At 36.0% G+C, this 15554-nt stretch overlaps 1 protein-coding gene across 1 annotated transcript in view; it reads right to left on the reverse strand.

Moving 5' to 3' along the window:
* Nucleotides 1-8865: 8865 nt before the first annotated feature.
* Nucleotides 8866-15554, reverse strand: part of UHMK1 (U2AF homology motif kinase 1) — a 51946-nt gene continuing 45257 nt past the window's right edge. Inside the window, exons 7-8 of the mRNA XM_007937758.2 lie at nucleotides 10877-10965; nucleotides 8866-9012 (exon numbers count right to left, since the gene is read on the reverse strand). Coding sequence (XP_007935949.1) covers nucleotides 8866-9012; nucleotides 10877-10965 — 236 coding nt within the window. The remainder of the gene's footprint in view (nucleotides 9013-10876; nucleotides 10966-15554) is intronic.

Consider the following 15554-nt stretch of genomic DNA (forward strand, 5'->3'; position numbering starts at 1 on the left):
TTAGAGGTAACAACTAAGCTGTTTTAAAAGATACATAGGATTTTATCACACAGATAAGGTGGGAGTGGGCAGGGAATAGAGTGGCATTTTGATAAGAGGCTGTGATACAGGAAAAAGCATGAAATTTGTAGAAATCTGAGTAGTCTAATACAGCTGAAGCATAAAGTATAAACAGGGAAAGAAACAGAAAATGAGGCAGGATCAGTAAAGCAGCCAGATTGTGAAAGGTCATATATGCCAATCTAAGGAGATTAAATATTATTTTGAAGGCAAATGGGAAGATAGGAAATAAAAGGAAGAATTTTTAAGCAGAGAGTAGCATGATCAAGCTTCTAATTAAAAACTGTCAGGAGTGTCAGGGTGAGATCAAGGGATCCTGTTAAGAAGCTACTGAAAAAGTAAGGAGAGCTGTGGGCCTAAAACTTAAGTAGTAACAGAGGCAAGGAAAAGGGGAAGATGGATTGGAGAACAATGATTAGCATAAAGCGCAAGATTTTAGAGCTAGACATCTGCCCACTGTGCAACCCCAAGAGAGCAAGTCAAGCTAAATGTCCACTGCAACCATAAAATAGGACAGGTATTAGTACTTTCCTGAGAGGCTTGTGAGAGTTAAGTGGCAGGGAGGAGGGTACTGCACAAAAAGCATTTAGCAATTTAGCAGAATGCCTGGCACAAAATAATGTTAGCTATTAATACCATTGCAAGTATTGGGAGGAAGGAGTGAGAATGACACCTGATTAGCTCTGGAATCTGGACTGCCTCTTCTTTTCAATCCCACAACCAATGCCCTTTGTTTAGACCAGTGGTTCTCAAAAGCGTGGTCTCTGAATACAGCAGTATCACCTGGGAATTTGTTAGAAATATAAATCCTCAAGCCCCGAACTACTCAGTCAGAAACTCTAGGGGTGGGGCCCAGCAATCTGTATTTTAATAGGCCCTGAAGGATTCTATGGGTGATTCTGATGTATGCTTGAAGTATGAGAATTGCTGGTGTAAACATTTGTTTTATCTAAACTGATCTCTACAATTGCCTCTTAGAGTGTTCCTTCTACCTCCCAGCTTCTCCTCCTTGAATTCTTCATCCTTATTGGTAGCTGACTTTCTAGAAAACATGCCACTCCCTTTAATCAGTATTGAATACCAACTCTAATTTCTATGAAATGTTGAGCAAGTATATTTAACCTACTTGAGTCTTGGCTTCCGTAAGTAAAAAGGGAACTTAGAATAGTACGTGTCACCTAGGAGATATTCCATAAATGATGGTAATTATTATTATCACACCTACTATCTCATTTGGGAAAGAACTCTGGTGGCGCAGTGCTTATGAGGCATTTGACAGCTAACGAGAAGGCTGGTGGTTCAAACCTACCAGCCATTTCACGGAAGGAAGATGGGGTGATCTACTTCCGCAAAAATTTACTGCCTTGGAGACCCAATGGGGGTCGCTATGAGTTGGAACTGACTTGATGTAGTTGAGTTTGGTTGGGTTTTTTGAATCTCATTTGGGCTTCACAACATAGAAATAGTATTACTGTCAGAAATTAAGTAACTTGGTTAAAGCAACCCAACTTGATAAGGGAACCAAGGGCAGAACAAATCTCCCCGATTCTGACTACTGTTCTTTCCATTAAACCAGGCTATTTCTACAGTATCAAGGACATTTATTCCAAAACTAAAGATTACATTTCCATTATCAATGTGATACACTATTTCCAAAAAGCAAAATTCATATTCTTTAGAAATTGGATAGTTGCAGCTACATGGAATTTTTTCAGTGTCATCTTTCAGTAAAAATTAAATAACAAAACATGTAAATCTACAGAAGCAGATTTATCTGTTATTTAAACTTGACTATTCATGCAAAGTACAGAAATAGTTGAAATGAAAGAGCAGTTATTTTTATTTTTCATTTTTATTTTATCACCTTTATCAAACACATCAGAAAGCATATCAACAGTGCATCTCATGGTAAGTCAGTTTACAGTAAAACTGAACAAGGCAATTGTGTTTACAGAAAAAGTTTTCAGCAAAAAACTATACACAATACAGTCAACTGTAATGCAGTGCTTATACTTTTTAGGTATTTAGGAAAGTGGAAAATAAAAGTTCTTTGCTACACAGCAAGGGAAAAAAAAGTTTAAAAGACTTGAATGGAAATCAGAAATTTAGGGATTTGAGAAAGGATTTTCTTAGTATCAACACACATTTATTTATAGTCCCACTTAGTTATTTTAAAAGAAAATCCTCACAAACAATAAGACATCACCAAGAACAAAGAACCGTAGTGCCAAGAAATGCCAAGACCAATATGCTATTGAAACTGGTAGAAATGTTACAGACAAACTATTCACTATGCACTGTAATATTCTTGTAGTTTTGAGGTGAAGGTAAACCAACAGGAGAGAATACTCCTTATAACTGGCTTTGGTTTAAGTGATCTTTCACATTTTCCTCACCATACCTTCTCATCAAAAACACAGCAATTACACATTATTGAGGGACAATAGTAATGGGTTTTAATATTCACAACTCACCACTCCAGTGCTGATATAAGAAGCCATAAACTGTTCAAATTTATTAATTATAACTGGATTTCTAAGAGTGATCAAAAGGTAGCAAAGATGGAGCCCTTTTTGGGGTAAAAAAAAAAAATCCCTCTACCTCACCTTTGACAATGTTAAGAGGATATAAAGGAATGCTACATTACTTAAGATTTTTTCAAAAAAGCAATTCATAATAAACAAGTAAATCCTGCAGGAAATGATACAATAGCTTTACACTCTGCAAAGTAAATACTTTACAGAGTTGGAGTTTAAAGTTTCCTTGTTATAATAAACACCGCTTAACTCCCATAAGGTGCTATCTCCATAACTCTGCAGCTAGTGCATACTAATGCCACCTGCTGGACCCACTGTGCAAAGGGAAATCTTTACGGAAGTAGATTGCCCAGTCTTGCTTCCGAAAGGGAAATACAGAGATGGCTAATCCTGTTTCTTTCTGACCTTAATCTGCAAGAGTGGTGATGTATACCAAGTACATAAAAGCTGGAGTTCAAATATTTATTTTTTAAAATTAGGCCAACCTGAATATGGGCATTTAATTTGGTTTCCTAAGCTCTTACAGTAATTTTTCTAGGAGAACAATAATGAGGGATGTGTAGGAAGACCAAGTTTCTATGCTACAGGTACCAAACCTAGATTTAAAAAAATCATTTCTAGATTATTAAATATATGGAAGATTACTAATAGTAAGAAAGGAAGCCATTTTCTTTGCCTTATCTCACTACTTTTATTACCTATCTTTTTCTCCTCTGTACTCTTAAATGTGGCAGAATTCTGACAACCAATGCTGGTAATACAAGTAATTTCAAATAACTGAAGAGATTTTGAGCCCATATATGCATAATTTTAGAATACCTCATTACATTTGCTTTAAACAGTCATTGTTCCTGATATCAAAAACATTAGTAAAGCAAGATAAGCTAGAAGGGGAAGGCAATTTCAACCTGGGATAAAAAGTGAATACAAACAATTCTCCCGCCAACAATCAAAGAACTTATGGTACCAAGTAGCTCCGACCCACCCCCACACTCCCCCACCAAAAAAAACGAACAAAGCAAACGAAAAATAGCAATTCCAGTTTCTTTGTTTTCAGAATGTGACTTATTTTTGTTATACAAAATTTATCATACAATAAATTCTCTTCTGCACAATGATTAATGGTGACACAGGGCAAATAATACAGTATACTTCCCTTTGCCCTTAAATTAAAATACTATGAATTTAAGTCATAAAGTATACATGACCTTCAAAAGAGTCATCCTTTTTCTTCAGATTATTGTGACAACTACTATATCTAGTGGGAAATATCACTCAGGCAATCATTTCATAAGTTTCCCATGAATTACAACATTTCTGATGCCACAAACACAACTACTATGATTATGACAACTCTCTGAAAAGCACAATAAAACATTTAAAATATTAATCCTTATAAGCAACAGAGGGAATAACAAAGTGCTGAGCTGTAGGAAAATGAGTGAAAACTTCCCATCAGGAGTACAATGTTGTGTAAACTACTCTATGTATTTATACGATGAAGATCACTTTAATCATCACCCACAAAATACAGAATTTCCTAAATGCTCTCTGGTTTTTAGATATTTCTTTTACAGCCAATTTCTTCTAAAAAAAAAATTACAATAAAAATAGTTAAAATTGTTCCTTTTCTTCTTAAACATCCATAGTACTTTTCAGTTACATGCCACTGTACAAATCTACTGGTTATCAAACAATTTTAAAAGTAATGAAAAACAATGTGGGGGAGGTGACTAGGATAATAAACATGATATGTCCTGTGGTATCCAGTAGAGAAGAAGCTAAGCTAAAAGCAAGCAGGAGAAAATCTCTAAAATTCTGAACACTCCAAAACCAAAAATATCCATGTTCCTCTATTGACTAAGAAAATGTACCACAAAGGGCTCAGATGAGTTGCACATTATGAAGAATGAACATGTTTATATTCATTGAGAAAGCTAAGAAGTAATACTAACTTGAAAGACTAGCATCTCAAAATAAAGGTGAGTCATTGAGCACCTAAAGAGATGATGGAAAATTTCTTGAGCTAATTGTGACCAAGAGCTGGTCTAAAAGTGACCACAGTTGACAAGCAATAAATAAATTACACCCGAGAGACAGAGTAATAAGATTTGAGGAAGGAACCTGATATTAAAAATGGAAGTAGATCCAAAGAATAGTTCAGATTCTGCCAGATTAACTCTGGCTTTCCATCATATGTAATATTGGAAAAATTCAAATATAATCAGTTTTATACACACATACAAAACATGAACTAAGGAAACTTTGCACTTTATACCGCTTGAGTCAATCTAGTCCATGGAAAAGGCAGAGGTGCAATTAATTAGTACCATCTGGGAAGTTTTCACCCAAATGAGTTTTAAATATTTTCCAGTAAACAGAAGGCACTTGCTTAAAGCTTTGACTATCTACACATCCACCAGACAAAAGTCATTACGTGATTCCATCTGTACCCTAATCTGAATAAAGTCACCGGCATGTACCCTTGCACAAGATTCTAGGTAAAATACTTGGCTACTGAAGTCACCCTCCCCCATTCCTCCATTCAGTAACTATGGTGTGATTATTATCAGTTATTACAATGCTGTTTTTCAAGAAATTAATTATAAAAAATAAAATATCATGCTGCCAAACATTTATATTTTGCTCATTTTATGAAGGAACATTTTATTTTATTATTTTATTCAAATGAACTATGAAACAGTGTTCTCTGTGATGAGTGCCATCATTCTGCCTTTAATTTATCCCAGAAAGATAACTGATGCCTTTACCAGGGTAAATAATCTTCTAGGAGAACAAGTGTGGCCAGATAGAAACATCCTATGTCCATCATTTCTCTTCAAATTCCTTTATGTGGCAGCACTGTTTCTGGCAGCATTCCTTATAATACATTTGTTCAACAATTAAAATATAAGTATAAGTAACATGAATCTAAAAAGCAAGTTAAACAAGATTCAGAGTTGGTGCTTTTTTCTGAAGGTTAATTTACCATATCTCCATATTCTTTAGCAGCTAGAATACCAAAAGCAAGGCAATCCTCGTCTCATTGAGGACACAAAGAGGATGAGTGAAATTATTTTTATGGTTTTTCTTCTATAGTAATCAGTCATAGTTCTGGCTCAACAGCAAAAAGGGAATTTCGCTAAAAGAATTGCTATATTGATTGCCATAACACAAGGAAGACATCCAGTAGTAATAAATGCAGAGCTCTTATTGCAAGAGGATAATTTATTATTATTCCTTTAAAATACAACCTTTAGTTACTTTTAGCTAGTGCTATCTCTTACTGAAGTGTCCAGACTTAACTCCATTTATTCTCTTCTAAACAGAGCATTACAGTTTTAAAACTGGCTAGTTAGCCACCTCCTCTCAATATGGTGTTCCAAAGACCAAAGATTTCCTATAGAAAAATCACTTTGTCCACCTTTCCTAGAGTAAAATGTGCCATGGTGACACCACAGAACAATAAAGAAGAAAAAGGGAAGGTAAGAGGAAAGGAAGCACAAGTATTAAATTAGGGAAGAAAAACTACCTGAGACAAATATTTTCCCAAAAGGGTAGGGGTTAAGTGACATGAATTTTCACCTCTTTACCCTGCCTCTCAAAAAGAAAATTTCAAGGTTTTCAATAACTTCAAGAGATCAAAATCCCTTTCTGCATATTTCACCCTAAAAGAATCATGAAAATTGCATCTTCTGATAATATTTGGTTCAGATTTAAGAAAGAAACTAAGATACAAACTTCTGATTTTATCAGAGTAGGAAGGGAGAATCCGCAAGTGTCATCTTTGGTTAATCATGGGCTAAGAGCTACAAAATGACTTAATTTAAATTACAAGAGGCATCTTTTTCAAATCTGTGGCTTTAATATAAAATATTCATTTCAATGCATGGTTACTTGAGTTCATTAATTTTCCCTCAGTTTCCCAAAAATCTAGTTAGCATCTTCTGTAATAAAATTCTACAGTGTTTAACACTACATATATGTATGAATACATCAGCAATAAGATGATCAAAGAATGCTGTGAAATTCAGCATCAAGATGTTAGCAGCATACTGCACCACTAAGCTTAAAGGCATACCTGCAGTTTATTTATTAAAAAAAAAAAAGACTCTTTTTGGTAATGGTGGACAGGGGATAAGAAAAATACACATGTTAATCTAGACTCCAAAAAAAAGCCACCAAGGTGAATCCCAACTCATACCGACCCTACAGGACAAGGTATAACTGTCCTGTAAATCTTCCAAGGCTGTAAATCTTCATGGAAACAGACTGCCACATCTTCACCCCACAGACCCAGCTAGTGAATTTAAGCTCCTGCACTTTCAGTTGGCAGCCAAGGGCTTACCTACTACACCATCAGGGTTCCCTTAACCTAGACTACGTCCCTTACAAAGAAATCACTTGTATTCTGTGTTCATTAACATGTAGGATCTGGTGTTTCTAACCACCATGGAAGCTGCCAAAGCTTAGGTCTCACAAAACTGAGTATATCCTCATGAATTTATCTGAAAACAAACCAACTAACCAACCTCTAAAAGGGCTAAAATAAAATAGTTCTTCTAAGGGCATACACTGGAAGCTTACTATATAATTTTTCCCTTGGGGACCACGCTACAAGGCCTTTTAGCAGTTCATAAATAAACTTTCTTAAACCAAACTAGCTTTATAATATAAGGGAGAGTCCTGAATAACTTGACCACTGTAAGTAACTGAAATAAAATAGTGATAGTATGAATAGCATAAAATAATTCATCCTCTAAAATGTAAATTCAAATTGACCACTTAATAACCTACATGGCACTCAGAAGGAAAGACTATATGAGGAGGCTTCCAATGGGGAAAAATATAAAATACAATTTTTTCTTAAAGAAAATAAATAAATAAAATTTCCATTCAGGTTAAGGAAACAGGAAAAAATTCATAACCTTTATACAACTTTCATAATTTTTTTTTCATGTGTATAATCAGAGCTTTATAAAAAAGTGTCTTAATTTTTATACTTTAAAGGCAAACTACCATAAAGGGAACCATAACCTTAATTCTTTAATCCATGTAATCACCTACAACATGATCTGGTCAGGAAAGCATCAGACTGCCATGAATCTTTTTAAGAGTTCTTTTGAGTTTCCCTTTCTTTCTACTTTCACTTTCTAAACCTCCTTGAAGTCAAAAGCCAGACCAACTGGGATGCTGTTCCTCTAGCATCTCATTCCACTAAGGATAAAAGAGGCAGAAATTTGGGGAGGGGAACATGAGACCCATATATCAAGAAATCTTCTGCTAATCTTAGGAGATTCAGTACAAAAAGTTGGTGCTACAGTAGACTGAAGGATGGGAGCACGTGATGTGTAGCAATACTTTTCTCTGTTTCTTAGAAGCACTTTCAGTTTCAACACAGCCCCACACAGTCTAGACTCCTGTTTGTTCTGAGCCTCGAAGAAATGGACTGTTTTGTCATTTACATTTTATCAGACAAACTCTCAAAAACTCAACAGATAGGAAACAGGTAGGGAAAAGATGGGTATAGACTGTATTAGCTCACACAAAACTCATACTATTAAAGTACGCTGACTCAAATTTTCTCTAATCTCTCACACCTGCACGCGCACTTGAGCATACACACTAGACATAAAAATTGTGCAAGATCAAGCATCAGCTTTCTATTTTAAAAGCTGTAATTAAAAAAAAATTGTAGATAGGCTCACTGCAGTTTCTGTAAAGGAATATTCAGGACTACAGTACTCCTTTTAAAAAAATTCACAACTCAGTGTTAAGAACACAGTAGGTAATTGCTGTTTGACAATTACTTAACATTACAGAGAGAATCCAGTGCCAGCTATGGATATCAACAATAGAACCACCTGACAACATAAAGGAATAATCTCTAAGTGATGTCACCAACCCTAACAAATCTGTTAGTAATATTCACTATGATATGTTATTATCCTTGCTTCATGATCACATGAAATAATATCATTTTAGGTTACATACTGAAAAGCAGCACCCACCTTACTGCACAAAAAAAGGATGCCCACGTGAATGCTCTAGAACCCCTCAATGTATAGCTGAGAGGCCTTGTCCTACTCAGTGCCAAATGTCTGCAATGCTGTCACTGCCTGGGCAATGACTGCACATTAGTAGGATTAAATAAATGTACAAAGTACCCCCTCCAAATGGTTAAGGGAGTACTTCTGCATTCCAATGTGCAACACAATAACCCAGGAAATGGAAGAGGAGAAACAGGAAATAGTCCTTAGGTTACTGATTAAAGCAAGGTTTGATACAGATATCCCCTCTTGTAGGCACTCAGTGGGTAGAATGTAGCCACAACAAACTTCCCATCAAACATCCTTCCAGTAAGTAATTTCTGAGCAGCTTTGGAATCACCAGCATTTGCATACTCGACAAAGACCTGTAAAAGGACAGAGAAAACAAAGTAATTCCATTTTTGCCACGATTGTTTCATACTACTACTTCTCTAACTTTAATGTACATAAATCACACAAGGATCTTGTTAAAATGCAAATTTTGCTTCAGAAGGTCTAAGGTTGGGCCTGAGTTTGTGCATTTCTAAATGAACTCCCAGATGACACTAATGCTGACTGATGGTCCACAGACCACACTCTGAGGAGCAAGTCTTAGCTACTGTAGATTCTGACTCATAGGGACTCTACAGGCCTAATCTAAATCAGTTAAATCTGTGGCTCCAAGATTTTATCAAAAGCCCCTTTCACTCTGCTTTAAAAGGCAGTGAAAGCTTTCCTACACAGCAAATTTCTTCTGATAGATTTATTTTAATATCATCTTAAAGGAGACCCCTGAAAATGTTCTTCTGTTCTGTGTCTGCTATTTTATTTTGACCACTGAGTTAGTTATCAAGTCCTTGTCTCAAAATCCTTCAATGCCTCCCTATCTCATTCACAGTACACACTGCTGTCAATGGCTTACAGTATTACTCTGCTTCCTCACTTCTGATTTCATCTATTTTTCTCCTCTTTCCTCACTCTGCTAGGGCCACACTGGCTTTCTCAAACCTGCCAGGCATATTCAGGGCCTTAGAACTAGCTCTCCTTTTCCCCAGAAGCCTCTTCCTCACCAGCTTCAAATCTCAACTCAGATGTAACCTTCTCAGTATGTTCTTCCCTAGGACCCTCTTAAAAACCACAATCCACTTCACTTCAGCATTCCTCCCCAAAAATCTTGTTTGATCTATTCTTCTCCATAGCATTTATCACTATATATAATTTTTTTCTGTTTTGATCATGGTTGTATGCCAACTGCCTACAACATAACTGATGCTCAAAAAGTACTGGTTGAATGAATAAACATCAATAAAGCATTTGGTATGCTACTAATGGTGAGCAAGGTAAGTATTATTATAACTAGACTGGAAATGTATTTTCACTGACTACAGTGACATTTCTTCCATTTTTTTTTTTCAGTTACCAAGAATTTTCATAAAACTGAACCATAAGATAAAACAAAGTCCTCCACCAAAGGTGATTTTGACCGAGAGGACATTTAGTAATGTCTGGAGACATTTTCAGGTTCACTTAGCAGGCTGGGAGGCTACTAGTAGGCCAGGGATGGTGCTAAATACCCTACAAAGCACAGGACAGGCCCTACAACAAAAATTACCCAACCCAGAAAGTCAATAGTGCTGAGGCTTAGACACCCTGCGAGAGAATAAAACAATATTCTTTTTCCAAAATATAAAAATATTACAGATAATAGATTTTCTCTTAAATTCCTTACCACATAATTTAGAATCACAGAGTTCTAAAGAAAAGCCTGTGTTTTACCCTGTATATCTAAGAGACGAAAAAACTGAGGAGCATCACAAATTAGTCACATGGAGTTCTTAACTCAGGTTTCAGGATTCCCAGTCTAGTGCACTTTCCTATGTCTGATAATTGCATTAGAATCAGAATCAAACCTGATCAGTTTTCTAACTACTTAACTAGAACAAAATTAGACCAAAATATTTATTTACCTGAACTGGTTTTAATATACGATTGATTTAATGCCATTGTTTACAATGGCTCAAAGTAGATTAATACCTTTTTTAAAACAAACTGTAACTAATGAAAAATGCATGCACGTTATATAGCTTTTGAGAAATATGTGAAAAGTACAAGAAAGTGACAATCACCCATATGTAAAACTCACAATCCCTAGCAACATTTTTATGTACATCTTTCTACAGAAGTAAAACATCTTACACAGAACTTGAACAACCTCTGAATTACTCTACAATTATGAAAACATTCACTTACTTGTCCTCTGCCAGGATTTTCCTTTGGAACAAGCAGAGATACCACTGGTCCATATTTTTGACACTCCTCCTTTACATCTTCTACAACATCTGGTAATTAGAACATGTAACAGTAACAGCTTTGATGTAATAAATAAACAATCATCATTTCAATTTTTCAAATCAGCAAAGAATTCAGGAACACATATAAGTAATGAGGTTATTTCCTATACCTTCGAAAATTAAGCTTAAATTAAGAATCATATAAATTCAATGTATTTAATAATTTTCTTTTTGAAATTTAAATTTGATTTTTTGAATAGGTAAATACACTCAAATGATACAATATTAAAATAATAATAATAATAATAATAAAGTATTTCTCCCACTTCTACCACCCAACCGTTATTGCATTCCCCCCTCTAGAGGCAACAACACTACAGGTTTCCATAAATACTGTAGTAAAACTTGTGAAAGCCAAATCCTGTGTTAAGGTGTCAGAGAAGGAAAATGCAAGTATTTCTCACTAAAATGAGCAACAGAAAAGTGTTAAGACTGCCCCTGTCAAAGGCAAAAAACTTGCAAGACATGGAAAAAACAAGGTAGCCCAGCTGAATTCCAGCTCTCAGAGGTTTCACTGTGTAAGCTTATATAAGCTAATATTATATAAGCCTTTGTAAATAAATTCCAATCTTACTTTTTCTTAATTAAAAATGTATCTTCAAGATCTTTCCATTTCATTACATGAAATATTCTCATTTGTTTTATGACTAGTATCTCACTAAATGAATGTCTGATAAATTATCTAATATATCCTCTACTTAGGAGCTCTGGTGGCATAGTGCCCAAGGCATGTCACTACTAACCAAAAGACTGGTGGTTCAAACCCACCAGCCACTCCTCGGAAGGAAAACTGAGTAATCTACTTCCGTAGTGATACTGCCTCGGAAACCCAAGGAGGGGTCGCTATGAGTCGGAGCCAACTCCATGGCAGTGCATTTGGTTTGGTTTGTTTATCCCCTACTTATAAAACAGCTAAGCTATTTTCAAACTTTTTGCTATTATAAATAATACTGCAATAAGCTTGTACATATGTGTAGGTGCACTTGCAAGTTAAATTTCTAGAAATGGAATAGGTGGGTCCAATTTCATTTGCATTGGTAATTTTGTTATGATTACCAATTTGCTTTTCATAAAGATTAACTAATTTAAATTCTTCCAGGGAAGTATGTCTGTTTTTCAGTACCTTTACCCATAAGGTTATCAAATATCTTGATTACTGTCAATGTGATCAGTAAAATAAGCTATCGCAGATGGTTTGAATTAGCATTTTAATAAGTAGACCATATCTTCATACTTGTAAGATGTATTTGTACTTCTGTTCCTATAAACTGTCTATTCATATCCATTACTCATTATCTACTAGGTTAATTTGTAGGGCTCTGTGACTGCTAACCAGGAGGCTGATGGTTCAAACCCACCAGCCACTCCTTGGAAGGAAGACTGGGCAATCTACTTCCATACAGATACTGCCTTGGAAACCCAAGGAGTGGTCTATGAGTTGCAACTGAGTCGACAGCAGTGAGTTTGGTTCTGGTTTGGCCTGTAATATAAAGGAGCTCTGGTAGTATAGTGGTTAAGGCATCTGACTGCTAACCAAAAGGTAGGTGGTTTGAACCTCCCAGCTGCTCTGTGGAAGAAAGAGGGGGCAGTCTGCTACTGTAAAGATTTATAGCCTTGGAATCCAATGGGGGTCACTATGAGCAAGATTGGACGCCATGGCAATGAGTTTGATTTAGTTTGGTCTGTGATAAGAGTTATAAGTATTTTTTCCTATATTGTCATTTGTCTTTTAATCTTTCTTATGATGATTTTCCTAAGGCATCTGACTGCTAATCAGAAGGCTGGAGGTTCAAACCCACCAGCCACTCCTCAGAAGGAAGGTTGGGCAATCTACTTCCGTAGTGATACCGCCTCAGAAACCCAACGAGGGCTCACTATGTGTCTGGTCCAACACGATGGCACATAACAAGAACAACATGATGATTTGTCAGGGTAAAATTTGTTGAACTATATATTTTATTGCTTCTGAGTTTTGTGTAATACTTTAAAAAGTCTTTTTCTGATTTGGAAATATTAAACAATTCTCCCACAATTTTTAAGTCTTTTTATTTTCTTTCTTCTTTCTCTCCTACCCACTCTCCTTCCTTCCTACTTTCTCTTTCTTCACTTCCCACCACTCTTCTTTCTTTTCCTTCCTTCCTTGCTGATATTTTCTCCTTCCCTCTTTATTTTTTGCTTGTTTGTTTCATTTTAAACATTTTAATCTTTGCTTCATTTGAATTAACTTTGGTCTAAAATGGAAGGTATGATTGTAACTTCCTTCCCTGATCCACCAAGATTATAAGACAGGTGTTCCAACATGTATAATGATTTTTAGCTAAGTAAACTTACCTAAGACATATGTTGTTTGATGACGCCGATAATCAGAACTAACAAAGGTATCCAAAAAACAAAAAACAAAAAAGCCCCCCCAAAAAACCTCACTATCATTGAGTCAATTCTGACTCCGAGCAACCCTTTAGGACACGGTAGAACTCCCATAGGGTTTCCAAAGCTGTAATTCTTTACAGAAGGCTCATCTTTCTCCCACAGAGCAGCTGGTGCGTTTGAACTGTCAACCATTTGGTTGGCAGCCAAATGCTTTAACCACTGTGTCACCAGAGCCCCTAAGGTATTTAAAGGTACTATATTTTACATCTTAGTTCATGTAAGATTTTAAACACTAAGTTATAATAGGAATTTTAAACAATAAATACTCAGTGTATTTATAAGCAGAAAAAGATGGCACACAGCAAGATTAAAACAAAAAAGAGCACACATATAATCTACGTAAGAGTCCCCGGATGGTGTAAATGTAAATGTGCTCAGTTGCAAACCAAAAGGTTGGAGTTTCAAGTCCACTCAGAGGCACCTTGGAAGACAGGCCTTGCAATCTTTTTCTGAAAAATCAGACACTGAAAAGCTTACAGCACACAGTTCTCCTCTTAACACGTGGGATCACCATGAGTCAGAACTGACTTGACAGCAGCTGTTATCAGTATAGTGTTCCTAAGGTTTATTCAAAAATGCCTAAAATTTAATTTTATAAAGGTAAAACCTATTAGAGTAAATAGAATTTGGCAACAACAACACTAAGTGGATAGGCTCAAAGGACATAGGCATGATTTTGAACTTAATCCCAAGAGATTTAGAACCATTGTTTAGAATCAATGCTTAAGCTTAGGGTAAGAATATTCTTTCAGATAAGTGGACATCCTGAAAAGTTATGAGGCTGGAGATTCTTACAATGGTCACAAACTCAAAGAAGTGACATTTGTTTCATTTGCAGGTAAGTGTATTAAAGTGCAGGGAGGTAAAATGATTTATCTTTACAATAGGTGGTTGTTGTTGTTAGGTGCCATCAAGTCAGTCATAGTGACCCTATGTACAGCGGAATGGAATACACCACCCTGTCCTGCACCATTATTACAACTGTTGCAGTGTTTGAGCCTATTGTTGCAGCCACTGTGTCAATCCATCTTGTTAAGGGTCCTACTCTCTTTCACTGACCCTTACTTTACGAAGTACGATGTCCTTCTCTTCAGGGACTGGTCCTGCCTAATACTATGTCCAAAGTACTTAAAACAAAGTCTCACCATTCTCCCTTTTAAGGAACGTTCTGGCAGTAATTTTTCCAAGACAGATTTGTTCATTCTTCTGACAATCCATGGTATATTCAATATTCTTCATGAACACCATAATTCAAATTCATCAATTCTTCTTTGGTCTTCCTTAGTCACTAAGCTTAAGCACTGATTCTAAACAATGGTTCTAAATCTCTTGGAATTAAATTCAAAATTATGCATATGTCCTTTGAGCCTATCCACTTAGTACTGTTGTTGCCAAATTCTATTTACTCCAATAGGTTTTACCTTTACAAAATTCAGTTTTAGGCATTTTTGAATAAACCTTAGGAACACTATACTGGTAACAGCTGCTGTCAAGTCAGTTCTGACTCATGGTGATCCCACGTGTTAAGAGGAGAACTGTGTGCTGTAAGCTTTTCAGTGTCTGATTTTTCAGAAATAGATTGCAAGGCCTGTCTTCCAAGGTACGGCTTCCGCATGTATATAAGGTGACTGAAAATACCATGGCTTGGGTCAAGCATACCTTAGTCCTCAAAGTGACCTCTTTGCTTTTTATCACTTTATAGGGGTCTTTTGCAGGAGATTTGCCCAAAGCAGTAAGTCTTTTGGTTTCTTGACTGCTGCTTCCATGGGCATTGATTGTAAATCCTAGTAAAAAGCAATCCCTGGCAATGTCAATCTTTTCTCCATTTATCATGGTGTTGCTTATTGGTCCACCTGTGAGGATTTTAGTTTTCCTTATGTTGAGGTATAATCCATACTAAATCTTTAATTGTCAGTAATTGCTTCAAGTTCTCTTAGGCACTACACCAGAGCTCTTTAAGCATTAGGACCTCTCAAAACTAACCAGCCAAACCTCCCTACAAGGGTAAATTCCCACAAAGAGAAAAAATTCTTACGAAGAAAATAAAAATTGAGCAGGATGGAGTTAATAAAGATTTAAAAGAGGGAGAGAGAAGGTCCAGAAAAAAGCCGGGGGAGTGGGGCAGAGCTAGGAGATCTCAGAAAAAA

Source organism: Orycteropus afer, unplaced genomic scaffold (genome assembly GCF_000298275.1).
Source record: "Orycteropus afer afer isolate SDZICR_OR568_19922 unplaced genomic scaffold, OryAfe1.0 scaffold00044, whole genome shotgun sequence".
NCBI lineage: Eukaryota > Metazoa > Chordata > Mammalia > Tubulidentata > Orycteropodidae > Orycteropus > Orycteropus afer.